Genomic DNA, 13,461 nt, shown 5'->3' on the forward strand with positions numbered 1-13,461 from the left:
TAGTGACTTAAATGATTCATTATACATTTCTATTAATATGGGAGCCAATTTACTCATGAACTTCTTATAAAATTCTACTGGATATCCATCTGGTCCAGGACATTTGCCACTCTGTAAAGAGGTAGCAGCTTGGATAAGTTCTACTATGCTAATGGGTGCTTCAAGTTGATCAACTGAATCAGAATGAACTGTTGGGATATTAAAGGCACTAAAGAATGATCAAAATCAGAGGAGTTAGCAGTTTGCTCAGAAGTATAAAACAAAGTATAATAGTAATTTTTAAAAAAATGATTGTTGATTAATATGGGATCTGTTGTTATTCCTGAAGGCATTCGGATCTGGGGGATAAGGTGGGAAGTTGACTCCTGCTTTATTTGTAGGGCTAGTAGCCTACCCGTTTTGTCACCCTCTTCATAATACCTAGAATTAGTTCTCTGTAAATTCTCTGCATGACTTGTTGAAAGAATATCAAACTCTGCCTGTAGTGACTGGCATTCCTTATAAATATCTGAAGATGAGGTGACAGCATATATATGATCTAACTGAATTATTTTCTGTTATCTCAGAATGCCTCTTTTTGTTTAACTTTGTCTTGTGACTAATATATGAAATGATTTCTCCCCTAAGGAATGCCTTCAAAGCCTCCCAAAAAAGAGATGCAGATATCTCTGTACTGCTATTTGTAGATTTGAAAAAGTCTGTTGTATTAGAGACAAACTACACTAAGCTTTGGTCTAATAGCATACAAGTATTCAGCTGCCATATTGGATGTGTGCCATCGAGTAAATATTCATGGTTACTGGTGCATGGTCTGATATTAAAATAGTGTTATAATCACATGATTCTACTGACTGAATAAGTCTATTATCTATTAGAAAAGAATCAATGTGTGTGAATGTTTGGTACACATGGGGAAAAAAAGAGAATGCTTTACCATGTGGATTAAAAAAACGATAGGGATCTGAGACTGAAAACTCCTCCATAAAAGCTTGAATTACACAAGCCGATTTTGAGAACAAATTACGTTTGAGAGAGAAACGATCAAGATCCAGGTTAAGCCAACAACTGAAATCCCCTCCCAAAATAAGAAAATATAAAGATATATCTGGCAGTGAGGAAAATAAATGTCTAAAGAATTTGTCATCATCCCAATTAGGGGCATAAATATTATCCAAGAGAAGTGCAGTATTTCCAGTTCTTCCTGAGACAATAACATAGCTGCCATTTGGATATGTTTTAACCTCCAACGTGGTCTCCGCTGATATTCAGGGCTGTAGAGGTCGTCTCGAGGTGCCGATCCACCGTCTGGGCTGGGTACGGACTGGATCCAGGGGGGGACTGCAGTGACCATCTGATCTGGATACAGGCTCGATCTGGTGGTTAAGGTGACCTCAGAATAAGAAAGAAACAGACTAATATTAGCATAGATTCCATTCTTCTTACGATGCACTGAGTACATCGGGTGTTATGGGAAGTGTTCCCGGTTCCGGTTGACCTAATTAATGCAGCCTAACAATCTTTTAACGGATTTGAATTATAGAAATATGTTGATGTGTTATGTGTAAGCCAGGTTAAAGAGATGGGTCTTTAATCTAGATTTAAACTGACAGAGTGTATCTGCTTCCTGAACAGTGTTGGGTAGATTGTTCCAGAGTTTGGGCGCTAGATAAGAAATTATCTGCTGCCCGCGGTTGATTTTAATATTCTAGGTATTATCAAATTGCCAGAGTTTTGAGAACGCAGTAGACGTGAGGGACTATAATGTGATAAGAGCTCACACAGGTACTGAGGAGCTAAACCATTTAGGGCTTTATAAGTAATTAGCAAGATTTTAAAATCTGTATGATGTTTAATAGGGAGCCAGTGTAGTGTTGACAGAACCGGCTAATATGGTCATACTTTCTGGTTCTAGTAAGAACTCTAGCTGCTGCATTTTGACCAGCTGGAGTTTGTTTATTAAGTGTGCAAGACAACCACCCAGTAAAGCAGTACAATAATCTAACCTTGAGGTCATAAACGCATTAATTAACATTTCAGCATTTGACAATGAGAGCATAGGTTATAATTTAGATATATTTTTGAGATGGAAAAATGCAGTTTTGCAAATGCTAGAGATGTGGTTTTCGAAGGAAAGATTGCTATCAAATAGCACACCTAGGTTCCTAACTGATGACAAAGAATTGACAGAACAGCCATCAAGTATTAGACAGTGTTTTAGGTTATTACACACAGAGGTTTTAGGTCCAATAATTAACACCTCTGTTTTTTCAGAATTTAGCAATAAGAAATTACTTGTCATTCAGTTTTTTATCTCAACTACACAATCCGTTAGTTTTTCAAATTGGTATGTTTCGCCGGCCCGCAAAGAAATATAGAGCTGAGTATCATCAGCATAACAGTGAAAGCTAACACCATGTTTCCTGATGATATCTCCTAAGGGTAACATGTAAAGCGTAAAAAGTAATGGCCCTAGTACTTGCGGTACTCCATACTGCACTTGTGACCAATATGATACCTCTTCATTCACTGCCACGAATTGATGGCGGCCAAATAAGTGGCGGCAAGCGCAGAGGCATACGAGCTAGGCTCAGGACAAACCCCACAAGACCGGCTCTTCCAACACTCATGCGGATGACAAGAGCAGATCATTTGTAACTCTAATAAGAGCAGTCTCAGTACTATGGTACGGTCTAAAACCTGACTGGAAATCCTCGCAGATATCATTTTTCTGTAGGAAAGAAGATAATTGTGAAGATACTACCTTTTCTAATAATTTTTTTGACAGAAAAGGGAGATTCGAGATTGATCTGTAATTAATTAATTTGTTGGGGTCAAGTTGTGTTTTTTTAATGAGAGGCTTAATAGCAGCTAGTTTGAAGCTTTTGGGGACATATCCTAAAGACAATGACAAATTAAAAATATTAGGAAGAAGACCTATGACATCTGGAAGCAAGTCTTCTAGTAGCCTAGATGGAATAGGGTCTAGCATACAACTTGTTGGTTTAGATGATTTAACAAATTTATACAGTTCTTCCTCTCCTATAGTAGAGAATGAGTGGAATTGTTCCCCAGGAGATCCTAGGTATTGAAGATGGTGTAACAGCTTGCTCCATTTCACTGGATCGTTTACCCCCTTACAGTTCCAACTTACAAATCTTAGATTTGTAAGATCATATTTACAGTGATTGTGTGAAATCAAATGTACAGAAAGAATAATGATAGAATAAAATATAATAAAATAATACTGATGAAAGCATCTGAAACCAAATAAAACATTTCTGTAGTTGGCACGTCCATAGAGAGAGAGAAGGAAGAAAAAAAAAAGAAAGAAAGAAAAAGCATCTCCCCAAACAAGACACATGCATGACCCTTCCTTAACATTAACTTTCTTATTGAACACATTGAGGCAACGCAAGCTTTAACTGACTCGCAACATGTTGCCTCAGAGAAGGCAGCAGTATTTGAAATCTAACAGGGAACAATACACCAAACAGCACTTGTGAAATTATGTCAAGCCTGGTCCATCCTCAACATAAAATGTTCCACTAAAATGACAGTAGAAGGACCATTAAAAAAAAAGTTTAACTCTCAGAATACACTGGGTCAGTACCACAAATAGGCATAATGATGTCCAGTAAAGGTACTCAGGTCAGACCAGTCTATGAACTGTGTATCATTATCTACAGTTTCTGTAGATTTCACGTTATTCTGAATAAAGTCCAGTGCCACGGACGGTTCCACAAACTTATGTGAAACTCCATCAGCTGTAATGATCCTCAGCATCACGGGAAAGAGTAATCCAAACCTGAGTCCAGAACACGTTTGACATCTCGGAATGTAGATCGCTTCTTGGCCACCGCCATAGTGTAGTCAGCGAAGATAGACAATCTCTTTCTGTCGTAATTAAGAGTAGAGAGTTCCGCAGCCCTTTGAAGAATCTCAGTACGAACTTGAAAGTAATGCACTCTAATGACTAGAGGATGTGGAGGCTGCCCTTTTTTTGGTTTGTCACACAGTGTACAGTCCGTGCAGTCTAACAAGGGGTTATCTTGAAGCTGTAACACCGCCTGCAGAAGTTGGGCAACATATTTAGTCGGACGGGAACACTCACTGCCTTCAGGGAGGCCCACTAGGCGAATATTGTTCCTCCTAAAACAACCCTCCAAATCTTTGCACTTCGCATCAAGATGAGTTGAAAGTTGAAATCAAATTCTCCAGTTCTGTTATGTAATCACTATGATCAGAAGAAGAGCGCTCCAATTCTTTGATGATACTAGTGTAGGATCGACCATCTGTTGTAAAGGTTCCAGCCAGCCTGTAATGTCTGATTGCACTGTGACAATCTCTGAGCGTAAGTCAGTAGATAGTCAGTCTATTTTCTGACAGATCTCATTCTTGACAGTCCAGCATCATCTGAAGACAAGTGATATTCCAGGATTGATATCTGCGGCACACTCATTCCTCCTCAAGGATCTGTTAGCGTCATCTGTAAAGTTTGGGGCTTTGTTGCAGCCTCCCCTACCCGTGTCGATGTTGGAGTGGGACGTCGCCATGTTTACCACTTATGATTAACACAAGTATAATCCTAGAGTCTCTGAAGCTAGTTTTGAATCATTTTATGAGAAAAAAAAACAAGTTGTACTGTTAAATAAGTGAACAAATCAGTTGCCTTTACTGGGAGCGGTCGAAAACACGTCTTACATACTTAACATGTAAGAAAAAAACAACTTTTACATTTTTGTTATTTCCCTAAATATCTTATATTCATATAGTCATTGTTGGAATGCACAATACACAAAAAAAATACACAAAAATGCTGAAAAAAAAATAATAATAATTTGTGGGACCTGAAGGATTTTTCTGATGAACAGCAGGCCGTTTAACTGTTCAGGACAAACAAGGAACTCACTAAGCTATCACTAAACAAAAGAGCACAGCTGTGGATCATCCAGGTAACAACACAAGAATCAAGTGTATGTAAACTTTTGAAAAGGGTCATTTTTTTAAATTCAACTATTATTTTCTCTTGTAGACTATATGTAAACGTATTTTATGTGAAATATCTTATTCAGGTCAGTACTAAATAAAAATGAACATGCATTTTATATGATCCCTCTTATTTCGGCAAAATAATTAACATTTTCCAGATTCTGCAAGGTGTATGTACAGTAATCTTTTGGCCTCAACTGTATGTCTGTGTGTTCATGTGTATTATGTATTCTTTCACTGATTAATTTATTCTCACACAAACTGCAAAGTGTGGTTTAGAGTTTATATAATTTTATGTTTTTGATTTTGTTGAATTCATTCTCATGGCTGAAGTTTGATGATTCTGAGCATGTGTATGGGCATGAACACTGAATGTGGCTCTTCATTCTTAGGTCTGACCCTATAGAGAACTTTGGGTCAAATTCATCAACATCACCTTCATTCACAGACACACAACCACCTCCATCACCAAACAGGTACAGCACAGTTTCACTGATGTGTGATCACACCTCACAAAGATCTAAATTATCCAGTGTTACAGAGATAGTTTACCCAAAAATGAAAATGTTGTCATTAATTACTCACCCTCATGTCATTGCAAACTCATAAGACATTCGTTCATCTATGACACACAATTTAAGATTTTTTTTTTTTATGAAATCTGAGAGCTCTCTGACCCTCCATAGACAGCAAGGGTCCTACCACGTTCAAGGCCTAGAAAGATAGTAAGAACACTGTTAAGATGGTCCATCTGACATCAGTGGTTCAACCATAATTTTATGTAGCTACAGGAATGTTTTTTTGTGTGCAAAGAAAACAAAAATAACGACTTTATTCAATGAGTTTTGATGTTGTGACTTTTCTGTTAATGTCTGCTGCTATGCTTATTATTGACAATTGTTATTTTTTGTTACACTTTATTTTAAGGTTTCTTGTTGCAGCCTAATAGATTTAAGTACCGGGTAATATTAATTAACTAGATGTAGTTAATATAGGGTTAAGGTTAGGATTAGGGTTTAGGGTTAGTTGTAATAAGTAAATATGTATATTATGTATAATTTAATAATTTACTGTTGTTCCTGTTGTTCCTGTAGTAATTACATGTAATATGTAACAAGGACACTGTAAAATAAATAATGTATAATAAATACAATAATATTAGCTTATTTTTGTTTTGTTATTTTTAGCATAAATTTACGTTTGTTTGTGTATATGTAGGTCTGTCAGTGGGAAGAAACTGTGTTCAAGTTGCGGTCATCCACTTGGCAAAGGTGCCGCCATGATTATAGAGACTCTTAGCCTTTACTTCCACATCCAGTGCTTTAAGGTAAGTGTACGTATCGCAGCTGAAAAAATGCCAATTTATTGTATTCAGTATACTGTCAATGTTAATAAAGAGGCCTGTTCAAAAGATGAGAACTTTAATGATAACCATAAAGTTTTAATAATCATTCCAATGTTATAAGAATAGGGAAGTCCACATCTCAACTATAATCAACTATAATGGTAACAATAATGTATTGGATTTTTTTCAATCTGATTAACATTAACAGCCAACCAGAATCCCATTGACTTTAAACAACTCAAACATTTAAAGTGACAGACAACATATGCACACTTCCAATAAGTAGTACATGTGGTAGATGCTACCACATGTAAGTGTACATTAGTAGATGCTAATATAGTTATCATTATAGTTATTTTATGTGTATGTGTGTGTGTTCTTGAAATCTGTTAGAGATCTAGTGTTGAAAATTGTGGATGCTACTGTGTTTAAAAGATTATCCATATCATCATTAGATATTTTCCAGATGAACCATCAGGGTTTATGGTACATTGACTATGTTTGGCTTGGTTTTACTGTCAGAGTTATCTATGAGGTTCATAAATTTAGGGTTAGTAAAAATTGTTAGCGTTACTAGTATCTTGCTTCCTACATGGTGCCAGACAGCTGCCCAATGATAGTTCCTTCCTGGGATCTTTCAACCTCTGACCCTTAAAGTGGTTCTGTTATTGCCTAAGTAGTTGAGTTGCAGGCATTTTCAGTTGCTTCATCCTGCTTGGACTTTGGGCAGGTCAAAGTATTTTTACACCCTAGACCAGACTATGTTCCAAAGGTGCCTTCTTCTACTGCACATTTGTTATGGTTCAAGCTTTCTTCCCCTCTATTCCCCTATTTTAGTCTCCATAGCAAGAGTGGCTTCACATATTATGCCCAGTTTGGGATTTACGTAGACCACTCAGAACAGTGGCATAAATCCAATCAGTGTTTTGGTGGTTGCAACAAGGGTGCTGCCACCACAAAGCAGAAAATTAAACAATGGATCAAGGATGCAGTCACACTGTTTGGACATGAATTGAACTCCAGACTTTCAGGTCCTTTTCTTTCATTGCTCACAAAACCTGAGCTGTGCCTATCCATTGCAGTGTTCCTCAGGGATCCATTCTTGACCCTCTTTTGTTTTTCCTGTACATGCTCCCCTTAGGCTCAATACTAAGGCATTAAGTAACATGACATTAAGTATCATTGCTATGCTAATGACCTCCAACTATATCTTCCAATCAAATCAGGAAATGACTTTTCATTGGAACATCTTTTTTATGCCTTAATGAAGTCAAGACCTGGATGACAAATAACTCTCTGCAACTGAATGAAAATAAAACCGAAGTGCTTCTACTGGGTCCTGCTGCTACTAACAACTCCATTAAAAGACAGTTATGTTTCTTAAGTAATAACCTACACAGTCATGTAAAAAATCTTGGAGTCCATTTTGATCCTCTTCTCTAATTTGACAGCCATGTAAATGCAGTTGTAAAAAGCAGGGGTTTTTTTCATCTCAGATCAGTGGCAAAAGTGAAACACTTTCTTTCTAGCAAAGACCTTGAAACTGTAATTCATGCACTAATTTTCTCTCTATTGGATTACTGTAATTCTCTGTACATTGGCCTACGTCAGTCTACACTGTCTTGGTTACATGTGGTTCAAAATGATTTTTAACAGGAACTAAGAAAATGGATCATATTCCCCCTGTCCTTGCCTCATTGCACTGGCTCCCTATAAAATTTAGAGTTGACTTCAAGATCCTTCTTTTTGCATACAAGGCATTGCAAAATTCTGCCCCAGATTATATTTGTGATCTTATTAGGCCATATACAGCCTCTAGGTCATTAAGATCTTGTGATCAGTTACTTTTATCTATCCTTCACTCTCGCTGTAAACCAAAAGGTGATCAAGCTTTTTTTTTGTAGTTGCCCCAAAGCTGTGGAATAGTCTGCCTTTGAACATCAGAGCTTCTCCATCACTGGATGCTTTTAAATCCAGTTTAAAGACTTATTTTTATTCTCTAGCATTTGAGTGATACTGTGTATGTATTTGAATCATTGATTTGGTGTTAAATTGGTGTTTTATGTATTTATATTTTAATTGCTTTGAAACTTTTATTTTTTGTCATTTTTCTTTTTTCCTTTTCTCTTTTAAATCTAGATTTATTTTTATTGTAAAGCACTTTGGATCAACTACAGTTGTTTTAAACTTGTGCTTTATAAATAAAATTTGCTTTGCCTTGCCTTGAGCTGAGCATGTCTTTTCACAATTTTGTTGGGCAGGCATTTTTAGCATCAGTGTGCTGTTCCCCATAGCATAGTGTTGAGCTCCCATAAAAGTAAAATCTTAGTTACGTATGTAAAATGTACCTGATTTCCTGTGTTTGGAAAGAGGCACTGCACCTCAGTGCCATACTTCAGGCATGCCTGTGCATCTTCCTTCAGTGCAAAAACTAAGGATGTGATGATGCATATGCCCTTGGTGTTGGTGATGAACACATATTGTCATATGACATAATTTTTTGCCAGTAGAATTGCTGTGGTTACACACATGCTTCAGTCACCGTCATACCAAAGGTGTTCCCTATACTATCATATAGCATCCTCGTGCCACAGGAACAAGAAAGGGAGGGACAAGTGGGAACTTAGGAGGAGGTTTGTGTGAAGGATGGACACCTGGGAGGAGGACGGCAAACAGAGTCCAGGGTGGAGATGACGGAGGGAGGAGACAAGAGGAGCCAGGGCGGACGAGACAGAAAGAGGAGACAGGAGGAAGTTAGAGTAGGTGGAGACAGGTGGGACTCAGGCTGTAAAGGTGACCCACGGTGGAGCCAACGGAGGGAGGAGCCATGGTGAAGGAAGGGCTGACGACTCCAGGGTGCCGACCGACAGCGGCGGAGCAGGTGGAGGAGGAGTCCGAGGCGGAGATGGAGAGCCAATGAGCCAGGGTAACGAGGAGGATCCGGAAGGCCATGGTGGAGCTGAAGCGACAAAGGACCAAGGTGGAGCTGAAGGGAAGGAGGAGCCTAACAGAGCCAGAGGGACGAGGCACAGCCGGAGGAGTGGAGTCCCGAGGCGATGGATGGTTGACGATAGACAAAGGCAGAGCCGGAAGGACGAGGGAGCCCAGCGGAGAGGAGGGAGCTAGGAGCCATGGTGGAGCAGCTGGGTCGACAGGTCAAGGTGGAGTCCGGGACTCAGAGGCTGGAGGCGAAGACAGGGGATCCTCCAGCCATGATGCCGATGGAGACTGACAGACCCGTGTTGATCCCACCACACAGTTGGAGGGCTGAGGGTGTGCAGAGGGGCTGCCAGATGACAGCGGTGGACGAGGCAGGCGTGTGAGGGTGGCCAAAACAGGACTGACAGGGAGTTCAGATGAAAGCGGGAGGAGAGGGGGCAGGTTGGCATATATATCCAACTTGAACTCCCGTTCAAAGTTCCAGATCCATTATAGGCTCACCCTCAGCCATGATGCAGTGGCCGTAGCTTCTCTCTGCACTCTCGCTGTCCACGGCCTTCCTTAGTGGCGAGCACTGTAGCCGGTTCTCGCACCTGGTCTGACGTCACTTGAAACTCTGGCTCAGCAGCGATCCTCAGCTCTATCACTTTATTCAGCAATGACTCGTCGGTCACGGCTGGCTCTGGCTCTCCGTCATCGGTGGGCTCAGGCTCTTGCTCTGGATCGGGGCCGGACGCTCTCCAGACGGGTCGACGAAGCGAAACACACATGGGAAAACGAAGACACACCCAAATCAAATGACACCATAAACCATGAGGGAAAACTAGGTCACGGAGAGCACATGGGGAGAAAAACACACAGTCCATGGGCGTCACAACGACAGAAAAGATAAAACCCATGACCAAAAAAAATACAGAGTATAGCTTAAGATCTAAAAAGTTCTAATGAAATCACAATAAGGTCTGACCAAAATTGTACTGTTCTTCCGGTGGCACTGTGCACTTTAGCAGTGGTGCCCTCTAAAATAAACATATCCAACAGATAGAACAACCAAGTAGACATAGCTGGAGTAGATGAGTCCCACCATAGATTCAAGATAACGTTTTTAGCAGCAGATGTTTTTAGCAGCTGTAAGGGCAGCAGAGAGAATCCTCTATTAATTAACAGACAGTGATTATGCAAAGTCATCAAGTAAAAGAAAATCAGTGAGTCTTCTTAGATCAGAGTCTTTAGAAGATCTGCCAACAAGTCCTGAACTGAGGACCAGGAGGGCTCAGTCCGGGAACAATGCCAGAGCATATGCATATATGTACCCGGACTTGCGCTGCTACATGAGTAACATAAAGGGTCAGGCTTTCTTTTCATATTATATTAAATTAACAAGGAGCGGCATATGCCTTATAAATTAACTTATAATGAATCATCTGTTTGTACTGTCAGTTTTAATAAGCCTCATACATCTTTGCTGAATAAAAGTATTAATTTATTTTAAAAAATCTTTCTGACATCAAAAATTTAATAAAAAAGAATTGCCTGTCAAACTGTCAGACAAACTTAGGAGACTACATTTAAAGGCTGAAAATAACACATTGCTGGATGAAAATAGTTGAAGTAGTGAGTGTGTGTGTGTGTGTGTGTGTGTGTGTGTGTGTGTGTGTGTGTGTTAATACTAATAAATGTTTTTCAAATTTTCTCTCTCTCTTTAAGTGTGGAATCTGTAAGGGCCAGTTGGGTGACACCAGCACAGGAACAGATGTGAGAATCAGAAATGGTCTACTGAACTGCCATCAGTGCTATATCTGCTCCCGCTGTGAGTTACACTCATATCTGATTAATTAAATGTAGGGAAAAAAAACATATTCCTAAATATATTAGCAACACTGCACTGGAACCAAATGTATGTTCAATTCATAGTTGTTAATACCATTGTTAATGTTTCATTGTCTTTTTATTTCTCTTGTCTTTTAGCTGCTGGCCAGCCCACAACTTTGTGAGCTCATTGATTTTGGGAGCAAAAGAAATCTACCAATTCTCACCTCCAGTCCTCACAATGTTCACATACGTGAATGCATATATGAATACAAGCACATTTAACATGAAACACTGCAATGTCTTCAAGTCAGGTTTTCTTTTCCAAAGCAAAAAAGCATGTGACTGTAGTGAAAACCAATTTTCTGACTGAACTGACTGTATAACTGATTAATAAAACTGTTTGTAGGCTAAAAAATAGATTTAGGACAGTGTATATTCTTTGATGACAAATGGACGATGTGAGCCATCTATAGATAATACTAATTAGGAAAGAATCTAAGCTAAATTTCTTTGCAGACTTCTTTATTTTAAATTTATCTGAATCCATCTTCATTTTTATGCTGCAAATGAATTTTGTTTAAAAATATTTCTGACATATTCTAAAATATCTGGCTTCATGTGCTTCAACTACAGCGGAGTATTCGGAGTGAGCTGAATTTTTGATGGCTTTTGAATAATTATTTTTTTATTGTTTTTTGAGTGGATTAAAACACCAAAATCTGTTGAAGAGAACTGTCAAGTGATTCCTGTCTGTATCCAGTGTCATCTATAGTGCCTCAAGATAAAAAGATCAACTATAATTATGGGAATGCAATCCCTGTAATACCCCTAAACATTGTATTTTCTGTCTGGAGTAAAGTATGTATTTTTATACATAAAAAGTATATTTGAGCTGATGCATGTAAAGTGATTGCTGGTTAAGAAAACAGCCATATTCATACAGCTCCATTTTTTATGCAAATCACTGTCCTTTTGTTGTTTGAGGGTTTTGGTAGTTGTTGCACTGAAGCAATGTGCCTTAAGAGAGATAAAACGTATACATGAGAAACCTAACAGGAATAAAAGTTCGGATCCAAAGACTGTTTCTATGCTAATGTGAAAAAATGAATATTTTGTGGTCATATATGATCAAATTGCACCGGTCCCACTTTATATTAGGCGGCCTTAAAGGGATGCAAAGTTCACTTTTTCATGTTGTTTGAACATTAATGTGTGTTGGCAGTGTATGTACAAATCTACCCTATAATGATAAAAATCCATGTGGTGGTTTTTAATTAATCTGTAAAAATAATATCCCCTTTTTCAAATCGAGCCATTCTCAGATGCCTGTCGGTGTGACGCGGCTCACATGATAGTTGATTGACATATTACCTCAGATTAGCTGTCACAGTCCGACCTCCATTGTTTCGATGCAGAGCAGTGATGTAAATTAGACAAGAATATCTCAGATTGAGCGATTGAGGTGTTGTGTTGCTGGATGTAATAATAAACATAGTGCTCCTCATTTACTCCCGACATCTGAGCAGCTGAAGATGCAGTGGATTACGTTTGCTTGTGAAGGGTATGTTTTACATATGATCTACATATAGGCGTCTATGTTCGTGATCCAGCTAAGTGATTATAGGGTTTTTTTTATGAATCTTTGCGATTGCCTTTCCTAATAATGTGCTAGTTAGCAAGTTTACCGGCTAAATGTGGCTAAAGTAAACAGGCTCGTCACTCCACAGAGAGAAGAGAGGGGCGGGGTGAGCAGAGCTAATTTGCATTTAAAGGAACAATCCCTCAGAATGGGATGATTTTTTTAGAGCTCATTTTGACAAGGTAAAAAAGGGTGTTGTTTTACAGAACCATTGAGAATTTTTAAACAAAGTATATTATAGACTTTTCTTTAAGACCCTAAAGAATCATATCAACTTATGGAAAATGGGCATCTGATGACCCCTTTAACTAATATGTACTTACATCTAAAAATAAGTACAGTGTACTTATTGTGTTCATATTGTGCAAAACACCTTTGCTAATATTGAGGTGGAATACTGATAAGGTTAGGGACAGATTTGGTGGTATGGGTAGGTTTAAGGGTGGGTTAAGGTGTAAGCAATGGGTCAACAGTGTAATTATAAATGTAATTGCAGAAACTAATTACAGATGTAATTACATTCAGTTATGTATTAAAATATAAGTACAATGTAAAAACACTTATTATGTATGTACATAATAAGTGCATTGTACCAAATTATTAATTTAAAGTAAGTACATAGTAGTTAAGGCCACCTAATATAAAGTGGAACTGCACCTTGATCTTTGAAATGTTTGCCCCTAAATTTCTCAGTTTTACCTTTTTCATAGCACTTTTTTCCTGGCTAAGTTTACAT

The 13,461-nt window shown here is 38.5% G+C and overlaps 1 protein-coding gene across 1 annotated transcript in view; it reads left to right on the top strand.

The window, feature by feature from the left end:
* The window catches only part of limch1b (LIM and calponin homology domains 1b), a 120,591-nt gene extending 107,560 nt beyond the window's left edge, over nt 1–13,031 (top strand). Inside the window, exons 23-26 of the mRNA XM_051127476.1 lie at nt 5,382–5,465; nt 6,208–6,316; nt 10,982–11,084; nt 11,243–13,031. Of these exons, the coding sequence (XP_050983433.1) occupies nt 5,382–5,465; nt 6,208–6,316; nt 10,982–11,084; nt 11,243–11,268 (322 nt within the window). The 3' untranslated portion in view covers nt 11,269–13,031. The remainder of the gene's footprint in view (nt 1–5,381; nt 5,466–6,207; nt 6,317–10,981; nt 11,085–11,242) is intronic.
* The last annotated feature ends 430 nt before the right edge of the window (nt 13,032–13,461 follow it).

This window comes from Labeo rohita, chromosome 14, assembly GCF_022985175.1.
Source record: "Labeo rohita strain BAU-BD-2019 chromosome 14, IGBB_LRoh.1.0, whole genome shotgun sequence".
NCBI lineage: Eukaryota > Metazoa > Chordata > Actinopteri > Cypriniformes > Cyprinidae > Labeo > Labeo rohita.